The 12,616-nt window shown below is 39.7% G+C and overlaps 1 protein-coding gene across 1 annotated transcript; it reads left to right on the top strand.

The window, feature by feature from the left end:
• The first annotated feature begins 7,966 nt into the window (after positions 1-7,966).
• Positions 7,967-9,831, top strand: LOC134208111 (uncharacterized). Its single transcript, XM_062684215.1, is given in 4 exon segments — positions 7,967-8,119; positions 8,182-8,320; positions 8,402-9,257; positions 9,260-9,831. Coding segments are annotated over 4 exon segments (1,443 nt in total). The 5' UTR covers positions 7,967-8,108; the 3' UTR covers positions 9,697-9,831.
• Positions 9,832-12,616: the final 2,785 nt, after the last annotated feature.

The raw sequence follows: 12,616 nt of genomic DNA on the forward strand, positions 1-12,616 counted from the left end.
CTTTTATGGTTTCATTATTAATTAACAAATTCAATTCCGGAGTGAAGACAACGATCAATTAAAATGGCGTCAAGTAAGTTTTCAACCGAAACTGTGAAGTCCCAACACTTTATTTTGGATATTTACATATAAACCAAAATAACTCAGGCGTGAGTTATTGGACTAGACTTCAAAACAAAGTTAATATCACCCATCAATGGGAACAAAAAACTATCCAAAAAGGAAGTGTTAGTAAAATACTTAATTTTGGATGCTTTCACACTCGATTTTGGATAGTTTAGTTTCACAGTGTATATTAGAGTGGGGCGCAGTTGTATGGAAAAACGCAAACTTCGTCCGATCAAGTGAGATCAAGGTTTTTCTGAATCGTTTTGGGACCCCAATCAACTGTGCAAAATATGGGCTTGATTGGTTGCAACCTCGCATGCCGCATCGCGTTTTAAATTTACATGGAGATTAGTATGGGAAAACGTACTTTTTTACATTTTTGCTCTTAGCGGCTTCAATTTATCATCAATCACGTGACTCAATATGTTAGCATCTAGTCTGGAAGATGCTGAAAGACTTTACCGAAGAAGGTACGTAGCTGGAAGGTCTACAAAAAATGTTATTACGTTTCGAAAATTAATTGTGTAAACCATATGCAAGAAATCAATGTTTCTGCCAGCACTGCCGGACAACCTATGGTTCTCGAAGGGCAAAACCCATCTTCCTTCTTGTCTGATTTTTTTCTTTGTGAAATGATTCCGGATAGCTCCCATTAGCTCTAAAGCCGTATAAGACCAATTATTTTTAAATAACACTCAATTAAATTATTGGTCTACGCAGTACGGCAGTGCTGGCAGAATAAACGATTTTTTGCATATGGTTTGAACACTCAATGTTCTAAGCGTTATAACTTTTTTCGTGGACGTTCCAGCAACGTGCCTTCTTCAGCAAAGTTTTTCGGCATCCTTTGGGTTATACTTTAACGCAATGTGCCACTTGGTTTACGATGAACTGAAGCCTTTAGTAGTAGAAATGCAAAAATATACGTTTTCCCATACTAATTCCTATACAAACTTCAAACGCAATGCGGAAAGAGAGGAAGCAACCAATCGGTCCCAAATTCTGCACAGTTGTTCAGGACCCAGAATGGCTTCGAAAAACCATTGATTTGAAAAAATGACCATGACGCCCCACTCTAGTATATATGTATGTATGTGGTGTACACAAAAAAATGTGAGACACACTTTTTTGTACTTATCCTTATCCGATTTGCTTGCAACAGGTTGCATTCGATGCTGAATCCTTCCTAATTTTTTGCTTTTGGCCCAATCGGCCATTGCGTTCCGGAGTTATTAGAAAAACTTTCCTTCATTTTTCCCAAGGAAAAACGGTATTTTTTTCAAAAACTGCTGCAATGCATTCAAATGAATGCAAATAAATGTAAATTTATGGAAATAACTGAATCTATTTCCATGAAGTGCAATTTTGATCTCTCTTATGTGCTTTTATTGTTACTCATGTGTTTTCTTGGTTCATAATACATGAGAAAGACACTGCTAGGTGGGTTTCTCTATTTTTTTTAAATGTTGTGTGCAATATTTTTCTTCTTCAATGGCTCTATACTCCTACTGGAACTTGGCCTGCTTTTCAACTATTAGCATTACCACAGTATCCACAGAGTTTGAGATAATTATGGTGAATGAAAATGATTATTATCTATATATCTATATAAAAATGAGTTTGCATTTCCTTTGAGACAATATAACTCACAAACGGATGGACCGATTTGCAAGATTTCCTCACTAATAGTTTGTCTTGGGATCGGCTGTGTTTATCACCCATATTCTTGTTTACGAACGAACGCACTTTGAGGCGCATTCTCGTTTACGCCAGAAAAATCAAATGGGGAAACGGTTCGAACGAAGCGCATTCGTTCGATAGTTTCGTTATGAATAATAGAGCTAGTGTTATTATAGATATTCTCATAAATCTATATACAGTAGCCGTTCGATAACTGCAAAATGTTTACTTTTCAGTTAACGAATGCCATTTGATAACTGCAACGCATTCTAGACGTCAAACGGTTGTCAATCGATGTCAGATGCAATAAAAGTGCATCTAAATGTGCAGCGCAATGCAGCTGTCATTGCGTTTGACATCAGTTTGAAGTTTAGCGGTCCGATAACTGCAAAACTGTTGCAACTATCGAATTGCAGTTAAAAAGCATTGCAGTTAAATGACTTGCAGTTATCGAACGTCTACCGTACCTAATAAAAATGAATTTCTGCCTGTCTGATCCTTATAGACTCGGAAACTACTAAACCGAACTGCGTAAAAAATGTATGCAGAGGTTTTTGGGACCGGGGAAGGTTCTTAAAATTGTTCCTTTTTGGAAAGGGAGGCTCCCATACAAATTAAACATCAATTTCTTCATAACTCGAGAATTAATCAAGCAAATGGAACCAAATCTGGGATGTGGATGTTTTGGAAGGGAAGATACCCAAGTAACCATTAAGCAGTTAAAATCGAATTTATTTCGGTTCTATAGTCGCATTAAAAACCTGGTCAACAGTGCTAGTAAGACTTAAATTACACATAAGTGCTGCTCAAAAGCCGCTTTTGGCGAATTATTTGGCTGATATAGTGCTTGCCCCTACCTATTTTTCCACGCCTATGCCAATAAAATGTCAAAATATTTAGACGAGTTGAAACGAAATGAAAAAATATGAAACGAAAAATATTTATTTACATCTTGATGTGTTCTTTCTTTTTTCTTCCCTTTGACGGATTGATGATTTTTTTGCCATTTATGTTTAACTCCGGGCTTGAACGCCTGAACACTTGGTGGAAGGATTTGGTTCAAGTACCGGTGAGTTTGCCATCTGATCCATCTCCAAATTGAGTGGATGTATTGCTGGCAAGTGATAAAAACAGATGGTTTCCATCTGCCTTCATTCCAAGAGCGGGGAATGATAAAAGAGAAATGTGAAGACATGCTGAGTCCGTGAATACTTTTTATGTTCGCCTATATAAAAGGTTTCTTTCGACTAATAAATATAGCTAGAGAATAAATATGAAACATTTATCCTGCATTTTCCATGCAGTATGATTTAGTTTCCTATATGTACAAATGTTAATCCCCAAGTAACCATGAAGCTATATATGCATGTAAAAAACACAGCACTAAAAGTTGACTTAAAGTGGAAAAGGGCAATCATAAGATCGAATTAATGGTTCATTACTTTGGCATGTTGAAATAAAGCACCAGTAATGCATCGCTGCATTCGTACTGCTGATTTAGAGTATCGTTGTCTGACAGTTGATAAATAAATGCAACAACACATCGTTAAAACAGATCTAATGCAATTAGCATTTAGCATGCCGATTTGTGATTGATATATGTGCAATATTGTAATGCTTGGTGTTACTTGGGTCATTATTACTGCAAAGCATACATGGTAGGCTTTAAAAATAATTGTCGTGCACCCACCGGAACATCTCACCGTTCCCCTTCCCCCTCAATAATATCAGTTCCAAATGCGAGTAAAAGAGACAGGTTGTAAAACTCTAGGTATAATCTGGTATTATTGTTATTGATTTCATCCAAACGTCATTAGATGATAGCTCTAAATTGGTTTTGATAGTTCCCTTATTCGGCTTTTATCCACAGGGCTGATCAGCTTTCCATCAAAGCGTTATATACCGATATACGGCTTCTTTTACTGCCTGAAGAGTATATTGCCAATAAGCATTTGAAAAACACATATAAAGCTTATAAGCACTGAAAAGCTGCTATACGGGTTAAATAAGGCTTATTACAGTGCTTAATGGTTAGCTGGGTATGTATTTGTGATTTTGCACTTTTCTTTTCCGCTCGATTGTGACGTTTCTGCTGCTCCTCACAATTCGCAGTTGAAGTTGACGTTTCAATCTGAATGCGAAAGACCGTGTTGCCAACACTTATTCTTAAAATAACCCTCGGAATGGTAGTTTCCACCGCAACATTTTTTTCTGTATAGGTATGTGCACTTTTTGGTGATTTTAGGTACTCTTCACCCATATTTGGGTGCGCGTAAAAAAATATCCTTATATCAAGCTCTATCTGGTAAAAGGGCGAATGTCGCAAGAGAGAATTCTCTTCGTCGACTTCCCCTCTTTTGAATAAAAGTGACAAACAGAGGATTTTTTGCAGTTTATCAGCTCAGAATGCAAGTTCGCATTGTTTTCTATCGTTCTGAGGTGATAAACCACAAAGAAATCCGCTGCTTGTCACTTTTATTTAAAGGAGGGGAAGTCGATGAAGAGAATTATCCCTTATTCCAGATAGAGCTTGATATGTTATGGCAAAAAACCATTCGAAAATACTTAGAGTGAAATCAGGAGTGATTCAGTTTCATTCCAAATTTTCGACCACTATTCTAGTTTGAATCTGGAGCCAAATAGAACAAACCAAGGGGTGGGACGCTGAGCACAATGTGCCAAGCACACTTTTTTTACCATGCATTGGAACACTGTTCGCTAACAAGGAACAATCAATTCACAAATTGTGGCACACTTTGGCACACTTTAGACATTGACATTTGCAGAATGTCAGAAATTGGCAACCTTGCCAACTGTTGACATTCTTTTCCCGCTTTTCCCAAACATGCAAAGTAAGCACCGTTGATGAAATATTTTTGTTTCTTGCGAGGTTTCTCGGAGATGGACTGGACAGCTTTGTCATGTTATTGCGAATCGTTTGTTTTTAAGCAAACATGAATAAGGATCTATACTTGTTGGTGGTTTGAGTTTGCATGGGTGTGAGGATTCGATGGGGTAACGAGAAAGTCTTTGCCTACCATGAAGGAAAGATCGTTTTGGGGGATTGTTCACAGAGAACAGACGTTTAAGCTGCACTCGCCATGTTGTGATAACTTTTTACTGTTCATTTTGAAATAACTTTGGAATGTCGCCGTTATCTCGTGCATAATCAGCGCTAGCGTCATAAAAAATGTGTTGTCGTGTCGTGTTGTCAAAAAGAGATTGTGAGTTGCAATGTCGACGTGCAAAGACAACAAAAATTACTAGCCACCGCACAAGTGGAAAGCGATTGGCATCTTATTTATCTTCTCCTTTCTCTGGAATCTGTTGTCAAGTTTTACTGCTATGTACCATATTTAAAAATGGATGAACAGAGAAGTTAGCCCATTTGCCGAGTTTCACAAGCGATGGAAGTGGAGTTACAATTCAAAAACAAAGTGTGAGGATTATGCCAGCCGTTGCCTAATGCAACCAGCACCAGCAGCCGGGATGTTTTGTAAGAAAATGGGTCCGTTCAGATGGTGCGACGAGGCGTTTGCTTAATCTTCTGCGACACTACAGTTCATAACTGTTGGAATATCAGGTAGTGTGCGACGCTTCGCTGTAGATCGAAGATGAATAAGAAGCGGGCGCCGGTTAGTTGTAGTTGCTCTATGGTATAGATTAAGGAAGTTTGTTATGGATTATTGTATATACCTATTGTTGAATAAAGAGAACTGCAGCTGCTGGCAGAAGTATCAGTCAGTAGCCTGCCGTGGTGTAGAGAGGGAACTCTAGTATTTGTTCTTTCTTCGTGAGGGGGTTCCCTTATCCGGCCAACAGGTTATGGGCCCAGGAACGATTCCCGTTCTCCATCTTAGTGGGATGTTATTGCCGTCGACGTTATCGCAGTGGGATCATGGATCGGCCGCATAAGTCGCGTGGCGCAGTGGGATCATGGATCAGCCACGTAAGTCTTGGGTAGCGCCGGACGGAATTCATCAGGAGGTTGGAACGTTCGGTAGGATGCTGGCTGGTCAGCAGAACTCCAGGAGGAGCGGCGGAACATTCAGGAGCTGGTCAACAGAGGGTGCTGTGCAAACGTCGGATAGAGGCCATTTGTACGGGCAACGGATTGGGCCAGGAGAGGAATTGTTCGGCGAGGAGGAGCTCTGGACGAGAGGCTCGGTGTTAGAAGGAGCCAGGAGAGTTGCGAGGCGTGCACGCTAAGGAGGAGTGTTGGAATATCAGGTAGTGTGCGACGCTTCGCTGTAGATCGAAGATGAATAAGAAGCGGGCGCCGGTTAGTTGTAGTTGCTCTATGGTATAGATTAAGGAAGTTTGTTATGGATTATTGTATATACCTATTGTTGAATAAAGAGAACTGCAGCTGCTGGCAGAAGTATCAGTCAGTAGGCTGCCGTGGTGTAGAAAGGGAACTCTAGTGGTTATTCTTTGTGAGGGGGTTCCCTTGTCTTCGGCCAACAATAACAAGGTAAACTAATATCCAAGACACAATTTTGAAGCGTTTTTCGAAAGAAATTAATATTTTCACCGCTTTTATTCCGGGTAACAGGTGAAAATTTGATCTTCGTCTATTTTGTTTCGTTTGACAGAAGTTCATTTTTTATACTAGAACAGTGCTGCCAAACATTTTATCAGTAATTTTTCAAGCACAAAACGTGGCACGTTGTGGCACACCGTGGCACAAATATTTGAACGAACATTATTTGAACTGTGCTCAGCGACCCTCCCCTTGGAACAAACTCGCTAAAGGTTGGTATCGTGTTCAAAAGAAATTTCTTTTTCTATCTCAATCACATGTTAAATTCCGTTCACTGAATCGGAAAAGTAAAGAATCGAAACAAAATTCTAGTAACAGTATCCACATGAAAAGAACAAAAAACTAAATTGGCATTTGTAAGGTTTCCACGCAAAGTAATGGGAGCTGTCACTTTACTTTCGGAAAAATATTCTGCTCGATTATTCCGTAAGTAAAAGTGACAATTTGCTCCATGCAGATCAGTTGTCAAAATTCCTCTTGGTAATATTGAACAAAATTCCGTAACATCTCTACTTTTTAAGTCGATACTGGCCTTAAGTTAATAACATTCATAAGTTAATGAAAAGTATAAGTTTCGGAATGTATGTGACTAATGCGATGTATAAGTTTTTTCTTATACATATCATTAAGCGCCTGCTTTGACAAAAAAGTATTAGAAATATTAATAATAAATATTAACATATAAAAATTAACATTATTTTTTTTTTACGTGTGGACTGAACTATAAGCGGGGAATCTTCACCCATATTTGGATGAACTGAAGTAAGCGTGTGTGGAAGGCCAGGTAAGACGAATGGATAAAAATGGATAGTGTCTTCGCTATAAAGCTTTTGGCTCCAGTGGCGGGAAATCGAATTACTTACCAAAATAGCTTGTAAAAGTGGCCAAACAAACAGATTTTTATCTTATGCTACGTTTTGACAGGGCAAGTGAATTGAACAACTCAATTGAATTCAATTGACTTGCCAAAAGTTGAACATGTTCAACTTTCTTTTCGTTCAAGTGAATTGAATTAAGGTGTTTACACTTTCAATTCGCGTTCGATTCAAGCGACTTGCTCAATTCACTTGCCTTGTCTAAACGTAGCATTATGCTACGTTTTGACAGGGCAAGTGAATTGAACAACTCAGTTGAATTCAATTGACTTGCCAAAAGTTGAACATGTTCAACTTTCTTTTCGTTCAAGTGAATTGAATTAAGGTGTTTACACGTTCAGTTCGCGTTCAATTCAAGCGACTTGCTCAATTCACTTGCCTTGTCTAAACGTAGCATTACGCGGACCACTTTTTCTTTGACGATTTGCCATGGTGAAAAATCATTAAAACAACTCTTTCAGAACATACCAGAACATGAAGTTGTTTTAAATTATTAAAAAAAATACATTTATTTTTTTTCTCTTAAGGTATTACCGAAATGTAAATGAAAGTTTTCTAATGGATTAATGAAAAAGCAAAATCTGCCGCTATGAAATGAGCAGATAGAGCCACCGTAGACCAGTTCCTTCAAAACCTCTCGCCATACATACAGTTAGCGTCTTTGCTTTGATGCGGTGAGTGTAAAATGAGTTACCTAAAAATAATCCATTCTTAAATTGTTTAAAATTTGGCAACACTGCATCTGAAGTTTTGTCAAAAATATTCAAATCCAGTCAGTCTTGTTTTCCTTGTCCATCTAAAAACTAAATATCACAGAACAAAGCGAGATTTTTTAAATTTAATATTTTTGTTGTTTGTGTATTTTATCTTTTAGAAACCATAAGGCGATATTATCAGTGGAAATGTCTGATATGTATGAAATTAATTACACATAATTCCTCCGAACGTAAAATCTAATTTTACTCTAAATTTTAGCCCTTGCCGGAATCCCCTCAAATACTGTCGACTTTGTCTGTCCCAGGAAGATGACCTTATTTTGCTGGAATCGCATGAAAAATTGACGCCAATGAATAAATTGTTGCTTCAAAAGTTATTCCACTACATGAAAATAACGGTAAGTATCTAATCATATTAGTAATATTTTCAAAATATCTTCCTTTCATTGAAATTTTTTGTCCGAACATTGCATCGATAGTTCCACAACGAACACGACTATCCAAGCGCTATTTGCGTAAATTGTCTGAACCGATTCAATAATTTCCACAATTACCGTCGCTCGGTGGTTCGGAATCACAACGCTGTAAAGACATTTCGTCGTTTGTTTCCCGATGAATTTCTCAATCCGAGTCTGCCAGAGGAGGAGGAACCAACAATAATTGAACTGATCGATGATAACGAAATAGATATCAAACAAGAAGTTGATGACGAGGATTCACCGATGACCGTAGACAGATCCACCGAAGAAACAATCAAGGAAGTTGATGTTTATCACCTGGATGGCGAGCTAAGGACAGTTGTGGTGAAAGAAGAAAAACTATTGCCAGAAGAATCGGAAACGGTTGCACCAACAAAAAAATCCCAGGCTCATTTGGATGGACAGCTTAGGACAATTATAAAGGAAGAAAAACTTTCGCCTGTTAAATTGGAACCATCCGCATCAATCACAAATAGGAACCAGGCATCAAAACCGTTACCTACAGTAGCGAAAAAAAATCCTCAAGTTATAAACAGCAAGATAACTATTCTGAAACGTCCCCAAGGTAAACTTTTGAATGCAGCCCCTCCTGAAAAGCGGCAAAATTTGGTCGTTGGAGCTGCCTTTTCTGTTGTAAAATGTTCCCATTGCCGAGCTGTTTTTCGAAACCGTGAGAATTTGAGAATTCATGAAAAAAATGATCACTGGAGCATAATCAATAAGCCGCTCCCCACTAAACCTGCGGTCACACTTCCTGGCAAAAAAATTAAACCACTACCGCCGAATGTAACCTTGTACAAGTGCAATAACTGCACCAGTAGTTTCATTCATCTGGCTAATTATGAGCATCACATGAAAATTGTAAGCCAGATATCCCGTCGAAATTGAATCATCAGACAGCAGCGAAGCGCACAGCCCCGGCTCCGGTCGTCGTGAATGAAGTGGTGAAAGCCGCCATTGCCAAGATTGGTGGGCAGGTGCAAATTAAGTCGACGAACGGGGTGCAAATCAAACTGGAAGAAACAGAGGACCAACGGATTCGGTGTCCCTACTGTCCGCTGACGTACAAAACCAAGTACTTCCTAAAGAAGCACATGCTGGATGTACACAAGATCGATGATTATGAGGACGTATTTTTTTGCCACGTGTGCAAGCTGAACTATTCGTGCGATGAAGACCTGCAGCTGCACAATCGAGCCATTCATCGGTTCCAGTGCAAGCAATGTTTGGAGGACTTTAGGACATGCTTGCATGCGCAGACACCCAACGAGAATGGTATCAATAAAGGTATGTAGGATTAGAGTGGAAAATGTGTGTGTCGATCTCTTGACGAAATTGTAGAGAAAGCCTTGTTAAGGTTGTGATACTTTTTAGATGATTATTTAAGTATGTCTTCGTATCAGAATAATTTTCAATATACAAAGTTTTAATAATTTGCCTTTTATCAAGGAAGTTATCCATTTTTGTGATCCGAAAATGTTCCGGTTGTTTCCGGAACTGAATCAAGTGAATCTTTAAATTTTCTTTTCCCTGCGGCAGCTTTCTGATTGAGGGGCAATGCTGGCCGCTATTGTAATAATCTGTAGTAACAGCTTACTTGATGCTTTTAATATGCAACAGCTCCTCCTTGGTGAGCCAACGCCGAATGGAGTATCCGATTGGAACCGGTAAACGGATTTACCGAGTGCCGGTTCAATAGTCAATTTTGGGGAAAGAAAGCTCCACAATACGTCACCGACGACACCTAAACATGCTTCGCCTGACGATTGTAAAATCTCCCTCAATGGCATGGCAGCATGGCAGTGGAATAGGCCAATGAGGCCGACTACTTTGGCTTAACCCCCGACAGCAAGCTTATATTCTGCCAACAGGTTGACAAGACAGTGACGAAGTGTAACGTTTTGTTGAAACTAGTTTACCCTTTGATCAACCGTCGGTCATCATTGTCCCTGAAGAATAAGCTTGCTGTCTTTAAGCAAATCATTCTCCCTGTGATCGGATACGGCATGTCGGTCTTGAAGAGCTGCGCTCAAACTCATCACATGAAACTCCAACGAGTGCAAACAAGTTCCTGACGATGATCCTCAACACTCCTCCCACGACGACATGAAAACATTACATGAACGCTTTGGTGAGTGTAAAGAAAGCTTCAGGGTCCGTTGTTTATTCTCTGACTAAGATATAATTAGGACGCTCCAATGTAGGATATCAAAATGTTTGTTGTGTAAATAGAGTAGATTTATTATCACGACAAATGCTGGGTAAAGCGTACCATTGGTATTTCGCGTAACCTTTTACCCAGCAACTCGTATCCCTACCTCCTCGTGGAGCTGGCCGGGATACGAGCAACCTTGGGGAAGATCGGAATACCAATCCCGGTGGTAACTATAGTCGTATGCTGACAGGGAAGGGAAGGGGGGTCTTGGGCAGAGATCACCAGCGAAATTAAAAGACGAATTTAGTTCACAAACGAAAGAGATTTATTTTAATTGAAAGAAACGATGTTGACGCTGCAACGAATAGCACACTTATGAATAATGGCGCCTTCGGCGCTTATGCTACGTTTTGACAGGGCAAGTGAATTGAACAACTCAGTTGAATTCAATTGACTTGCCAAAAGTTGAACATGTTCAACTTTCTTTTCGTTCAAGTGAATTGAATTAAGGTGTTTACACGTTCCATTCGCGTTCGATTCAAGCGACTTGCTCAATTCACTTGCCTTGTCTAAACGTAGCATTACTGCATCCGCTCTGTACAGTGTTGCCACTACTGAAGACAAAGATACACTGAAAAACAATGTAGTGACAAATAGGGTGGCATGGTAGTTGCACTCATAACACTCCTCCTCAACGTACAGTGCCACTGTCGGTCGTCAGTCCCAGCATTCCTGAAAACTTTCTTTGCTTCATAGTTCCCAGGGGTTTGGTAAGAACGTCGGCAGCCATGTGTTCTGTAGGACAGTATTCCAGTTCCAAAAGCCCCAGCTCACACTGTTGTCTTACGAAGTATTCCTTGGTCTCAATATGTTTAGAACGACGATTAGTTCGTTCAGAGTTCACAAAACTAATACAGCTTTGATTATCTTCCATCAACTTTACAGGCCTATCGTCATGTTCGCCCATCTCCACCATCAGTTTGCGAAGCCAGATTAACTCCTGAGTAGCCTCGCTAAGAGCCACATATTCTGACTCCATGGAAGACAATGTAACGCACGCTTGTTTACGACTGGCCCATGAAACAGCACCGTTTGCATAGCAAAACACATATCCGGTAGTAGACTTTCTCGAGCTTGCGTCGCCGGCCCAATCGGCGTCAGCGAAACCGATCAAACCATCACCAGAACCGTTATACGTCAGCTTCCAGTGCTTAGTCGATTTCAAATAGCGCAAAACGCGCTTCGCTGCTACCCAACATGACTCTGTAGGGGCACTCACTTTTCGACCAAGAATGGCCGTGCTCACAGCAATATCCGGCCTTGCACACACCGATATGTACAAAAGAGTACCAACAAGACTTCTGTATTTCGTCTCGTCACTCAACACTGAACTTGTGTCTTCAACTTTCAAAAAACCTTCGTCCATCGGTGTTTTAGCCACTTTTGCATCTGTTCGAACCAACAGGATTGAACTGTACAGCGGGGAATCCCCCGACAGCGAGACAGTATGCAGTTAGCAAACACAATACGAAAGAGATGAGGCGACGTCAAACGTAGATAATGAGGAGATCATATATGGATTGCGATCGAGCGCTTTAAAACGTGTTATCGAACGGTTACTGGTTGATAATATAAAACTTATTGAATTCTTTGATATTATCGTTATTTTTGAGCTAGTGATCTACAGTGTAGGGGAATTATTGAGTTTAATACTTGTAAGATTGCGTTTCGTAGTGAAATTTATGCAGTAATTGATTCATTTGTATCCCCTAGGTTAGAGATTGTGGGAGTCAAATGCTATCTGGTCTAGGGTCGTATTCCGACATCGATTCATTTTTAATAGGACTGTAAGTGTAACCGCAAACCTCTTTTGCCAAGCTAAACCTAATATGCTATATCTATAGTAGGACCTGTTAGAAGAAATAGCTACGAGCTCAGTGCGCTGAGTACTTGGAAGGGGAAAATTAATGTAAAGTCTAATAGCACACGAATCTAACCCACAATGAAACTTAAATACACTATCTATTACAGCTTTGAGCGTATCACCAAAACCGCTACAG

The sequence above is a fragment of the Armigeres subalbatus genome, chromosome 1 (genome assembly GCF_024139115.2).
Source record: "Armigeres subalbatus isolate Guangzhou_Male chromosome 1, GZ_Asu_2, whole genome shotgun sequence".
In the NCBI taxonomy this organism is placed as follows: Eukaryota; Metazoa; Arthropoda; class Insecta; order Diptera; family Culicidae; genus Armigeres; species Armigeres subalbatus.